General features: G+C 54.4%; 1 protein-coding gene across 7 annotated transcripts in view; it reads left to right on the top strand.

Moving 5' to 3' along the window:
- PACSIN2 (protein kinase C and casein kinase substrate in neurons 2) overlaps positions 1-10,856 on the top strand; it is a 136,649-nt gene extending 125,793 nt beyond the window's left edge. For 5 of the 7 annotated variants that reach the window (XM_070599686.1, XM_070599690.1, XM_070599688.1 and 2 more), the window contains 4 exons: positions 2,002-2,123; positions 4,273-4,395; positions 4,897-5,093; positions 9,087-10,856. In XM_070599686.1, coding sequence (XP_070455787.1) covers positions 2,002-2,123; positions 4,273-4,395; positions 4,897-5,093; positions 9,087-9,199 — 555 coding nt within the window. In that variant the 3' untranslated portion in view covers positions 9,200-10,856. The remainder of the gene's footprint in view (positions 1-2,001; positions 2,124-4,272; positions 4,396-4,896; positions 5,094-9,086) is intronic. The other 2 variants (XM_070599691.1, XM_070599692.1) reach the window with 1 other exon arrangement.
- Positions 10,857-12,436: the final 1,580 nt, after the last annotated feature.

Raw genomic sequence — 12,436 nt, 5'->3', positions numbered from 1 at the left:
CTCAAGAACACTTCTCCAAATGACACTGTGGGTCCCTGCAGCTGAGCACTCCCCCTGCACCGTCCCTAGGACACCTGCTTCAAAAGGAGGCCAAGAGTGGGCTGTGCCCCTTCCACGGAGGCCCAGGCCTTCCCGAGTGGAAGTGGACCTGGAGGAGAAGGCACACAGCCCAGCCTCTCCTCCTCCCTGGTGATGGCACACTGGGAAGAAGTCTTGTGTACACAGCTGGGACTTTACCCCACAGGGCATGTTTATGCTCTCTGGGGGTGCTCAGGAAATCCCCTGTGAAATGCTCCCCTGGGCCCTTGGGGTTGCATGTTAATGCCCATAGAGCGGATGGTCTAGGAAGGAAGACTGGACAGGCTGTCTCCCTGGGGTGGCTGGCCCTTCTCTCTGTGCATCCCAAGGCCTGGGAACCGGTGCCCGCATATAGCACATGCTTGTGGTGGTTACGGATTGTGCTTGACTTTCTCTAATGAAATGATTTGTTTTTATTTTCCATGCCACAAGGATGAAGTAAGTTTCTGTTTTATGTCTCCTTATTGAATCCAAACCTCCTGCAGTGTGTGTGACACCCGTGTGGACGTGTGTGTCTCCACAGCCTGGCTCTGGCGGTGCATGCTGGCTCAAGCACCGGGCAGCAGCACCACTCGTGCTGCTGTTCTTGTCCAGGCAGCAGCCAGCCCTTCCTTCCATGCCAGCCTGGTGCCAATCACAGCGGCCCTGAGAAGCCGCCCAGTCAGGACAGGTTATAGTCGGTTCACTGTGGGGTCTCTGCAGTTCTAGCTGAGTTCTCAGTCAACTTATCTCAGCTGAGAAAATTAATAAGTAAATGACCTGGATCTGGAGTCAGGGGCGAAGTCTGCCACCAACTCTGTGTGAGCATGTCGCTTTTTCTTTCTGGGCCTTGGTTTCCTCATATGACTTGATGTTTCTAAGATGGCTTCTAACCTTGAAATTCCGTAACTACATGTGAGCAAAGCTGTGGACTCAGTCACACCAAGTGTTAACTCAGTTAAAGTTGTTTGACAATGGGTGGAGGTGGGCAGGAAGGAGAATTCATTAAATGTGCACACATACACACACACACCCCCCCACCCCCCAGTCTTCTGGAAAATCAAGTCATAGCCTTGTCTTTTTTTTCCCACTTCCAGTGTTTTCCAGTGCCGTTGATAAAAGCCTGCTCATGTGCTGGGAAATAGTAGACCTTTGGGGAGATGAACACTTTGCTCTGCTTTGTTAGCCGCCAGCCTGCTGCTCAAATCGAAAAGGAGAAGTTCCAGGGTAGCAGAGAGCGCTGGGGGAGGCGCCACTCCTGGGGGCCTGGAGTGCTCAGTTCACTTATCTGCCCCTTTGGTGATACGGTAGCTACCCAGACCCTGATGTTATTTGCACCCCAGCGTTCTGTTTCCCACATTGCAGGCTTGCTCGGGTCCCCACAGCCAGTGCTCTTGCCCCCCTGGGAACCAAAGACAGTTTAGGGCATAGACAGAGAGGATCTTTGGCATTGAAGGCCAAGCCCCTCAAAGAACAGGCTCCTGTCTCCTTCCAAGGCTCAAGGAAACCTGGCGAGGCCTCTGGCTACTCCTGCTGCCATGAGGGGGCTGGAGGCTAGTGCCATGTGGGCAGGGGCGGGACCAGGAGGCTTCCTGGGCCTAGATTGCAGGACACCTGGGTGTCAGCCCTGATTCTCTCATCATCCAGCCGTTCCTGGGTGGTCAAAATTTCCTCCCCGCAGCCAGGCCATGACAGGCTAGAACTGGGCCTGGTGCTGATTCCAGGACCCCTGAGGAGTCCCAACCTTGCACAGTGAGGAGTGATCAGTAGGTGGGTGTCAGGAGCCTGAGGCCTGCTGGGAAATAGAAAAGAGAACAGAGACAGTGAGGCTAACTGTCACTAACTGTGCGGGGCAGGCCGCTGGCTCACTGGCTGCTGTTTTAGACTGATGTGGCCTTGAACAAATGAACTTCCCGATTTCTCTCCCTCGGTGCCTGTTGCCAGGAGTGGTCCGCAGACCTGAATCGAACTCTCAGCCGGAGAGAGAAGAAGAAGAACGCTGATGGCGTCACCCTGACGGGCATCAACCAGACAGGTGACCAGGCTCTGCAGAACAAGCCCAGCAGGTAGGCACTGGGGCAGCCTCGATCGCCTGACAAAGGTCCCCGAGTCCTCTGCGTGGGCCAGGACACCCCCAATGTGGACGCCTGGGAGATTCCCTAGTGGGACCTTGCAGGGACCCCCATGGGCATCTTTCTGTATTCACTCTGGGCACCCAAGCTCTGCTGGGCAGTGGCCTAAGGTCATTTCTGGGGAGGATCATCTGTCTGCCTGGTGCTGGAACTGCGGAAAGATCCAGAGAAGGAACCTTTGCCACAAATGTGCTTTGGGCCCCATGTGAGGAGAGGAGCTGATGTCAGGTGCTGTCATTACATGTCCCTGGTGGTAGACACAGGCAGGTGGAGGTCACTGTCAGTGGTGTCCTTCAGATGGTTCAGATGTCCTGGCCACGTTTGTACTTACTTCCCCATGCTGTATGCAGGTGCCTGAGTCAGGGGGTTGGGGAGAAGGAGAGCGTTGTCAAGTGTGCCCTTTTTCAAATCATCTCTTTGCTGAGAGTGTTGTTAATTTCTAACCTTATTGCTAAAAACAAGTTTGGAGAGAAGGTGTGGCATTAAGAACATTAGAACCTTCTGGAACGTGTGTGCTAGGCAAGGCCTTTCTCTGGGACCTGCCTGCGGGCCTCAGAATTTCCTGCAAATAGGTGTGCAGTCCTCTACAGAGCTGCAGCTGGTGGCTGCCCCTACCTGGACGCAGTGCCTGCTCCACAGGCCCCGGGCCTGGAGGCCTCCACACCACACCAAGTGATGATGCATCTCGTGCTTGCAGCTTCTTAGGAGGGGTCAGCACACGTTCCAGAGGCCTTTCTGTAGCCCAGGTACTGAAGCCCCACCTGGGCTCCTGGGCAGACGTGGCTGGTGATTATTCAGCTGCTGTGCCACTGTCTGGGCAGGTGGGCTTGGTTAGGTGACAGTAAGCACCGTCCCAGGGACAAGCTGTGACCAGAGTAGGGGTGGAGAGGATGAGACACCACTCTGGTGTCTGTAGGGGCTCTAGCTCTGGCCAGAGCTGCTGCACAGATTCAGCTGCCCAGCAACAACCCTCTCTCAGAAGGGGACCAGAAAGTCAGCTGGAGAAAGAGGCCAAGGAGGGAGGAGGGTCCCAGGGGCCTCAGACGTGTGCCCCAGATGCAGGCGGTGGGCAGGCTTGGGTCTAGTGCTCTTCACCAGGCCTGAAGCTGCTGAGGCAGTTGCTGGCCACTCAGGGTCACTTGGGTGGCATTTGAGGCCTCTCCTTGCCTCCCCTCCCCAGCTCTGACTGGGCCGTCCATCTGGTGCTTTGTGTGCCCCCCACAGCTCTGGACTTGGAGGCGAGAGGTGATGCTGGCCGTGGGAGGCCCTGCCCTGTGACTTGGTATTCAGGTTCATCAGCTCAGAGTTACATGGTGGGGTGCCAGGGCTCTCAGGGGCCTGTCCTACTTCTTTACCATCTTGTTCTCTGCTTGGCACCTGCAGCCTCTGCATCCCGTGGCTCCTGGCTTCAGCCCTCAGGCAAGGCTTGAGTCAGGTTTCTCTCTGGCCCGCCTCTAGGCCTGGCACACAGTAGGCAGTTGATAGAGTTGTACAGATGGATTTTCTCTCTCTGGCACACAAAAGGGGTCCTTCCTTCTTTCTAGAAAGGGCTGTTCACACACTTCAGTGCTGGGTTTGGAAGCTCCAGCCCCAGGAGAACTGAGGAGGAGGCTGCTGGACCCTTTAGTAGTCAGGAGGAGGGGGTGTGCAGTGTTGTGGGGTCCAGAGAGCTCCCGGAGCCTCCCTCCTGCTCTCATCAGTGGGGCTCCAAGCCTCCAGGCTCAGCTCCACAGGCTGCCGGGCCTGCCGCCTCAGCAGTGGGGACGAGGGTCAGGTGGGGAGGACTATGAAGAGAAGCCCTGGGAAGTCCTGTCCCCACCCTCGGCTCCTGTTTGGGATAGGCTCAAGGCAGGAAAATGGAAATCGTGCTCTCTCTTAGACGCTTTAAGCGTGTTTAACAGTGAAAGTATTGCCAAGTGTTTTGCTAAAACAACCATTCTGCTCAGTCAACATATTCCTCCCATCTACCGGGGAGTTGATTTGTCCCTTCAGAACCCAGCCCTGTGATCCTGCAGCTGGGAGCGCCCAGGACCGCAGGGGCTGCCAAGGTGGAGTCCCCTGAAAGCTCTCTCTCTCCCTGTAGCGACCTTAGTGTCCCGAGCAACCCCGCACGGTCAGCGCAGTTACTGCCCAGCTACAACCCCTTCGAGGACGAGGACGACACAGGGAGCACCGTCAGTGAGAAGGAGGACATTAAGGCCAAAAAGTTGGTGAAAAAATGTTTCCCTCTGGTCTCCACCTTGCTCGCTCTGTCTTTCTCCTTCTCTCTGTTCAGGGTCTCGGCCCCTTGGCACTCAAAGCAATGCATGAGGCCCGCAGGAGGTGGCCCTCTGCCAGCTGGTGGACGGTCTCTGGCTTCTCGATTTCTCAGGGAGGGGGGCACCAGTTAACAATTTCTGGTTGCTTTTTCTCTGTCCGTTAACCCTTGTCAAGGCCCGGGCACACCACCACAGGAAGACAGGCGTGCTGGGCGGCCCTGCTGGAGCGGGCCCAGGCCGGCCTCTGCGGGCGCTGGTGTGGGCAGCATCTCCAGCCCTCTGGCTGTGCCCCTGAAGGGATCCCGAAGGGGCTGTGCTCCTGCGGCAGGAGTCCCCAGCCCAGCCCCAGGGCTCCGATGGCTCCCCTGACAGGGCCTGAGGCTGCAGGCAGGGCCTCACGCCTCTGCCGGCCCCATTGCTCAGGGCCCCTGGTCAACTCTCTCTTGCAGCGTGAGCAGCTATGAGAAGACCCAGAGCTACCCCACTGACTGGTCGGATGACGAGTCCAACAACCCGTTCTCCTCCACGGATCCCAGTGGGGACTCAAATCCGTTTGATGAGGATGCCACCTTGGGGACGGAAGTGCGGGTCCGGGCCCTTTATGACTATGAAGGGCAGGAACATGACGAGCTGAGCTTCAAGGCTGGTAGGTGGGCTCCCTGGCTGGCATCCAGGGCGAATGCGTCCAACCTGCAGGGGGAGGTTTTTTTTTTATTAAGTTTCGTAACATTCTTGGTAGTTTCATCTGTGGCCACCCCAAGCCCCCAGTTTCCAAAGTAGCAGATGCTCAATGTCAAAGCTTAGAAGACAGTGAGGTGCCCTTGTGCCTTTGCCTAAGACACTGCTCCAGGTAGGGCTGAGGCCTGGGCACACAGCAGGCGGTGCTGATCACCAGGACCACCCAGCTCCTCCATATGCTCTCTGGAAGCAGCCAGCCCTGTGGGTCCCCAAGGGGAGTCTTTCTCCAGAGGCCCCAGCTGGCAGAGGAGCCCTTGGCAGAGCTGCCTTCCCAGGCCCCCCAGTAGCACGCAGTGTGCCTTGGGCCCTGCAGAGCCTCGTCTCAGGGCAGTACCTTTCAGACTTTCTCACTACAGTCGAGTTAGACGTACACACCTTTAGCCAAAACCTTGGTTTTACAGAGCAGTCTGCATCCAGATTATGTGAGCTCTGCATGTGGAGATTTTCTATCCTGTATCTTTTTTTCTGTATCTTTTTTTCTTTTTTAATGCTGGTTGCAATTCACCAAGATGGGGATTACAACCCTCAGTTTGAAAAGACTATCTTAGAGCCTATCTAGGGAGGCTTGAGTGGCCTAGAGCCAAAGTGGGTACAAAGGAAGCCAAGTTCCTTCCTTCCACCTTGCTTCCTCCTTGAAGCCACCCCAGATCCAGCATCCACCCCTCCAAGGGGGAGGCTGGGCCAGAAGTGTGCCTGTCTGCTTAGGCTACACCTCTGGGACAGACCCCCACACCCGGCCCTGCACCCTCGGCTGGTGGTGGTGGAGGGCGGTGTCTGAAGGCCTCCACCCCTCGCGTGTCCTTCAAGGAGGCCAGGAGGGGAGCCTGCAGCCACTCCCCTCCTCACCCAGCAGGCCAGCCAGCTGTCCCAGGACTGCTCATCCGGCACCCCTGGCCACTTGTAGAAAGTTCTTACGTGCCTGTAAACGTCTTCGTCCTGTCTTCTGGTATCTTTGAATGGAGTGGTTCCCCCCCTACTTGGTTTGTTGATTTATTTACTTCTAATTTCTTCTACTTTCTTGGTCTTACCTATTGGATTTGTCAGCAATTTTACAGATTTAAAATGTTTCCTTCAGCTCCAAGTGAATTGTCAAAACCAAACTGATTGAAAGGAGCGTTTGTAATCACCAGTTCACGTTTCTACATCTTGGAAGTTTTCCCATCAGTTTTGTCTGTTTTCTACGTTATTTTTCTTTTGTGTGCTGTAACGTTAGTTCCCCGCTTTCTGCTGTCGTAAGCAGAGCTCTGTCGCTCTCCACTTCTCTGGTCTCGGGTGCCGAGGGAGCACCTTACTTGGGGCACTTTTCACCACATGGAAGCATCACAGAGCTGGTGCCTCACCGTGCGCCTGGGCGCTGCGCCGCGTGCAAGGGCAGGATGGGAGAAACGCCTGTTGTTTGTCTTTGACTCCCTTTCCCGTCGTGTAACTTAGAGCGCTTTCTGACAGCCCCATGTAAAAAATGCTTGTTGTTATCCAGCTCTTTCACATCATTCAAACTGGTTTTGGGTGCCAGCCAGGTGGCGCAGCAGTTAAGTTCACACGTTCCGCTTCGGCGGCCCAGGGTTCACCGGTTTGGATCCCAGGTGTGGACATGGCACCGCTTATCAAGCCATGCTGTGGTAGGCGTCCCACGTATAATGTAGAGGAAGATGAGCACGGATGTTAGCTCAGGGCCAGTCTTCCTCAGCAAAAAAAGGAGGATTGGCGGCAGATGTTAGTTCAGGGCTAAGCTTCCACAAAAAAACACACAAAAACACCTAGTTCTCATCTTTGTTTAGGTGATGGTTTCTTACTAAAGATCAAATTAAAAGTCTTCATCAAGAAATGTAGCGTAATGCTGAGGAACAGCACCAGAAAACACTTCTGCTCAATGCTTCCAGTAATCCTAGTACAGAACAGAAAATTTCCACAGGCCTGTTGTTCAAAATAATAAAAGCAAAAAACAGCTGACATGTATTGAGGCCTGGTACACGCAGGTACCGCCCAGAGTGCTCTTCTTGGATTTTCTCATCTAATCCTCACAACAGCCCTCTGGGTAGATCCGGCTCGCGCCCCCATTTCAGAGAAGATAAGGTACACGGCGGTCCGGTAACCTGCCTGAGGTGACACAGGGAGAAAGTAGCGGGGTCTGGATACCAGCTGACAAGCAAGCCCGCACGTGTCCCTCCTGTGGGTCCCTTGGTCTAAAGACACTGGCTTCTTTTTAAAATGGGCGCCTTCCCTTGGATGAATTCAGTCAAAGAGAATACACATTATGTTTCTGAGAAAAAGCAGACAGAAAACATGGTTTCTACACTGCTGACAGCAGATCTTAATCTTATCTAGGTACACAGCAACCACTCTTTATAAACAGATCAATCCAAATTTGAAAATCAAGAAAATGGCAAAGAAGTTGGCTCCCATTGGCCCTGCCGGGGGCACGCACGGGCCAAGAAGGGCTGGACGAAGGTGGAGGTTTACCACCCGTGCCCCTCGCCCTGCAGCCCCTGCCTTCACTGCTGAGGTTGCTAAGGCAGATGTGCTCGAGGACGGTGCTGACGGAAGGGAGCCGTGCCCATCGGTGGCACAGCAGCGGGAAGGATGACCAGTCTTACATGGGAATAATGGCAGCTCACGGTCACCAAGTGCTCTCCGGTGCCGCACGCCGTCCCAGGGTCCTTTCACGTTTTAACACTTAGTCCTCACAGCACCAGCGGTCCACCGATGGGAAACCAGGCCCCAGGGGGCGGGCAGTTTGCTGCTTCTCCTAGCCCATGAGCAGCGCTCTGGGATTTGAACCCAGGCAGTCCTGCGAGCTCTGGCAGTGGCAAGTATTGGCTCCACGGGCATCTGGATCAATATTCCTGCTACATAAAATAAACAGCCAGGGAAATGTTGCTAAACAAGGCATAATTGCCTGAGGAAAACTCGCCACCAAGTCTGAGAAATGGACCGTGATGCCAAAAATAAACCCAGAGCTGCCAACTGACAAGCAGCGCTGGAGGCTGACAGTCTCCCGCGCTCCTCGCTCCTGAGGAGGGCGGAGCGGGCGGCTCCCACAGCCGGCTCTGCGAGGGGGCCACCAGCCAGGGCACACAGGTGCTCCTCGCCTGGAGCCTCCCCCTTCCCTGCCCTGAGCACACCTTTGGTCCTTGTCCCCTGGTCTGTTTCTTCAAGGGACCCAGGCTCCATCTGTCCCTCTCTCATCTCTGGATCTCCTGTGCCACCCAGGCCTGGCCTGAAGTAGGGGCTCCTTCATGTTTGAACAAACGAAAGATGAAGCCTTCTAACACACAGCCCTGGGGAGATCCCGGGACTGTGCCAGCGGACTGGGCCTCAGAGTGCAGGGCAGGTTGATTTCTTTAAGTCAGAGGTCAAACGCCCTGAACCGCGTGCTGGGGATAGAATGATAGGTCCCTGCCTCTCCTGCAGCCTGGACACAGATTAAATAATGGCACTGAGATCACGGCAGTAATTGCTGGAGGAGATTCAAGGAGATGGGGTGGGCCAGGGCCCAGCAGGAGGGAGACAGCAGTAGAGGGAGGTGAGAGAGGCGGCACGGACTCTGTGAAAGGATTCCTCAACCTGGCTGGGACAGTCAGGAAGGCACAAGGCCTGCAGGGTTTAATTCTGCAGTTTCTGTGGGAGCCGCCATGGCAACTGAGAGCTGCTTGCTCTTAGGGTCACTGTGCGAGAGATGTTGTCTTTGGATCTCTCAGAGGCCTCTATGACCAAAAAAGCTGCTTCAGGTGCAGCTTAGTAGAGAAATAACCAGGCCCTTAGCCCCAGGAGAATGCCTGCCCCTCTCACCCAAGTTAGAGACCCTCTGGGCTGGGGATTAAGATGTAAAGGCAACTCTCTGACTCTGTGGTCAGTGTGTCACCTGCTTGCTCACCAAGACCACTCCCTTTTTGTTTTGCAGGGGATGAGCTGACCAAGATAGAGGACGAGGATGAGCAGGGCTGGTGCAAGGGACGATTGGACAACGGAACGGTGGGCCTGTACCCAGCGAATTACGTCGAGGCAATCCAGTGACGTGCCAGTGGGCTGGCTGGCGGAGGGATGGAGGCGGCGGTCCCAGGAGCTCCGTTAGCCATCGACCCCAGGCATCGGTACCTCCAGCTGGCCATGTAGGCGTCCACTCCTTTTCCTGCAAAAGATGATGGTTCCGTTGCTCTTGGCTTCATGGTGTCTCTTGAAGACAGACGAGCCGGTCACTTCACCTGAGACTCGGCACCCTTGCTACAGTGCAGATGCAGAGATCAGAGCACAGGAAGATGCAGAACAACAGAAATCGCTGGGCCCCTGCTCCCCTCCCCCACTCGCTGTGTGTGTTGGCTTATCATGGATCTGTATATTCTTGACCTTGTCTTTCCACCTCTCCTCCAAGTCAATGGTGGGTTACGTTGATTCTTGTTTCACTGATTACTTTCTCTGACGAGTCCCATCACCCACAACTTAATGAACAAAATTACATGCCATTTTCTGAGTGAAGATTTTGAGGTTTTTAATTTAAAGGCTGTGTACAGTTATACTTTTTTATATACCTGTTCTTCCATTCATTTATACTTAAATTATAGCACAGATCGATGTACACTAGTCCTGAGGAAATATATCTCTATTTCCATGTTGTGTTGTTAATCACCCACGCTGCCACCTGGGGCAGCTGCGAGAGCCGGAGCACGTTCAGACAGGGGGTGTTGGAGGCAGGAGACTGAGGAGATAAATGGGAACACATTATGTTCGGAGATCTATTGTGATCTATCCTTTACACATTTGGGGTAACTGAATGTGAGTTTTGGAAATAACCTTATGTAGTACTCCCCAAAAGTCGCCGTATTTTAAAACTATTTTCACTCTGTTCGTGCTTAAAATTTCACTCTTGCAAATTAACAGTTTCTTATCAGTGATCTGGAAGGTTAAACAGAAAACTAATTTTTCAGGCAAACGCATCTGCAGATGAAGATGCTTTAGACGGCCATGTCTTGATGTATGTCTGTATATATTATTTGATATTCAGAGAATCTGAAGAGCTCATCTACTGTTTTAATGAGATTTAACGGCTTTTGACAGTGGGTTTAATTTGTAAACTGCTTGAAGACCGTGGCATTTGGGCACAGGCCCAGCTGGCCGGCTGGCCCTCCTCCAGCCCTGGGCCTCTCTGGAGGGGAGACTGCTGCAGGGAGTCTGTCCTCACGGGCCAGCTGTAGCTCCAGCTTCTAACTAGCCTTACCGTAGCAGACACTGAAAACACTCCCGTCTCTCCAGCAGTTGCACATTTCACAGTCATCTGTATCCTTGTGAGCAGACAAATGCTGAGTCTCCCCCCATAGCACAAGGGTCTCTCCTGAGCGTCCTTAGTCAGCAGGGAGCCACTGTGCTGGGGCAGGAAGCTACACTGTAATTGGGGGGCAGGGGAGGGAGGGAGGGAGGGAAAACCTTTATTTTGTGTAACTCAGACATTGGTGAAATGGCCGCTGCCACCATAAGCTATGCATTTACTCAATGTTTCCAGTGAGCTCAATGTCTTGCTTGGAAAGTGGATGTGTGTCCATGTTTGTCAAGAAAACTTACCAGCAGAGATCCTCAGTCCTTTGCTACAGATTTACCAAAAATTGTAAAGTCTTTTCAGTTTAGGAGTTTCTTTAAATGTATAGTATTTTAGGAAAAAATCAATAAATAGTTGATCTCATGAGCGTGACAGCCTCTGTGCCGTGCGTGGGCCTCCTGCTCATGTTAGCTGGTGGGCATGTCTTCATCGACATTTACTAGCTTTGGAGCTGGGCGAGATCAGGGCACACCATGACTGCCCAAGGGGCCATGTCTCTGTCCCACTGCCCCTGCCATGCCAGAGGTTGGGGATTTGCAGCACCTGAGCCCCTTGGGGCTCCCCTTGCCCCGAAACCTGCCACTGTGTGGCCTGGGCTTCCCCAGTGTGGGCAGCAGGCTGGCACCTCCCTCCCTCCCCAAGGCCCAAACAGCAGGACCAGACCTGACCACTCATTGCCCAGGCTTCTCTGAACACATTGTCTGGGTGCCTGCTGTGCAAAGAATGTACCCATCTCCAAACATCCCCATGGGTGGGGTGATTCTCCCCATTTCCGTATTACAGAGGGGAAACAGGCTCCAAGAGCCAGGCTTAACTTGAGCAGTTCCAGCTGGTCCGTGGCACTGAGTGAAATCCCCGTGGAACCCTCCAACTTCATTGGGTGAACTGAGGAGAAAGGAGGCCAAGGTGAGGCAAGAAACGGGAGATGTGAGGGCTCCATGGCCACGCTCACCAAACCCTGGTAAGGCTGCCCAGAAAAATGCCCCATTTGGCCACCAGGCCCTCACGGGAGCCAGGAGGAGCAAGGCAGGCAGCTGCCAATGCAGTGTCACTTTGCGTGGCTCATGAAGGGCTGAGGACGAATCTTTGTCATTCAGCCACCTGGTCTCATGGGTAACGGAGCAGCTGCTCCCCGCTTCTGAGGGAGGAGTTGAAGGCCATCGGAGCTGCCTGCTGCCCAGGGCGGACACCAACTTCCACCTCACCACCCCCATGCTGCTGCAGAGACAAGGTAGGACAGGGCAGAAGGGAGGGGTCAGAGCAAGCTCCCAGTACCTGTGGCCTGAGCTGGCCTGGGCATGCTGGGCTGGCCAGTCCTGGTCACTCGGTGAGCTCATCTACTGTCATTTTGGCCTATCGAGGAGGCTGGAGTCACTGCTCTTTGCCGTAGAGGACACAGGAGGTCTGGAAACTCAAGTTCAGTGACTTGCCCAAGGTCCCATGACAGAACCGTGATTCAGACCCATCTGCAGGGTTCTTGAGGGCATGGCCTTCCTCACTCCATCCTCTGCAGATAAAGAGCAGGAGGACTCCTCCACAGTCGGGGTGAAACGCCTCTCCTCAGCGAGGCCCTTTTCTCAGCCTCCTGTCATCTTCAGAGCTCCAGCAAGGAGTCCTGAAGGGCCCTCACTGGCCACCTGTCCTCTCCTGTCCTGGCCATTAACAGAGGCGAGCTTGGGAATCTTAACTTGCCTCTCTGGGCCTCAGTTTCCCCAGGCAAGAGTGGCGCCTACCTTCCTGGTTGGAGAGTTAGAGTAAGGCGTGAATGGCTACAGGCTCTCAGGAGGTGGTAACTTACTTTGGTTGAGTGACACCTCATTCTCCCAGTCCCCAGCCAGGACCCTCTGGCATCCTTGGCTGCCCCTCCCATACTTTCCACTCTGGGCCACCAAGTCCTCTTTGCCCATCTGTCCTTCCTCTCTTGGTAGCCACTGCCGGGGGCC

This window comes from Equus przewalskii, chromosome 29 (genome assembly GCF_037783145.1).
Source record: "Equus przewalskii isolate Varuska chromosome 29, EquPr2, whole genome shotgun sequence".
In the NCBI taxonomy this organism is placed as follows: Eukaryota; Metazoa; Chordata; class Mammalia; order Perissodactyla; family Equidae; genus Equus; species Equus przewalskii.
Note: the sequence above shows the minus strand (reverse complement) of the source record. Positions and strands in the feature narration are given on the sequence as shown.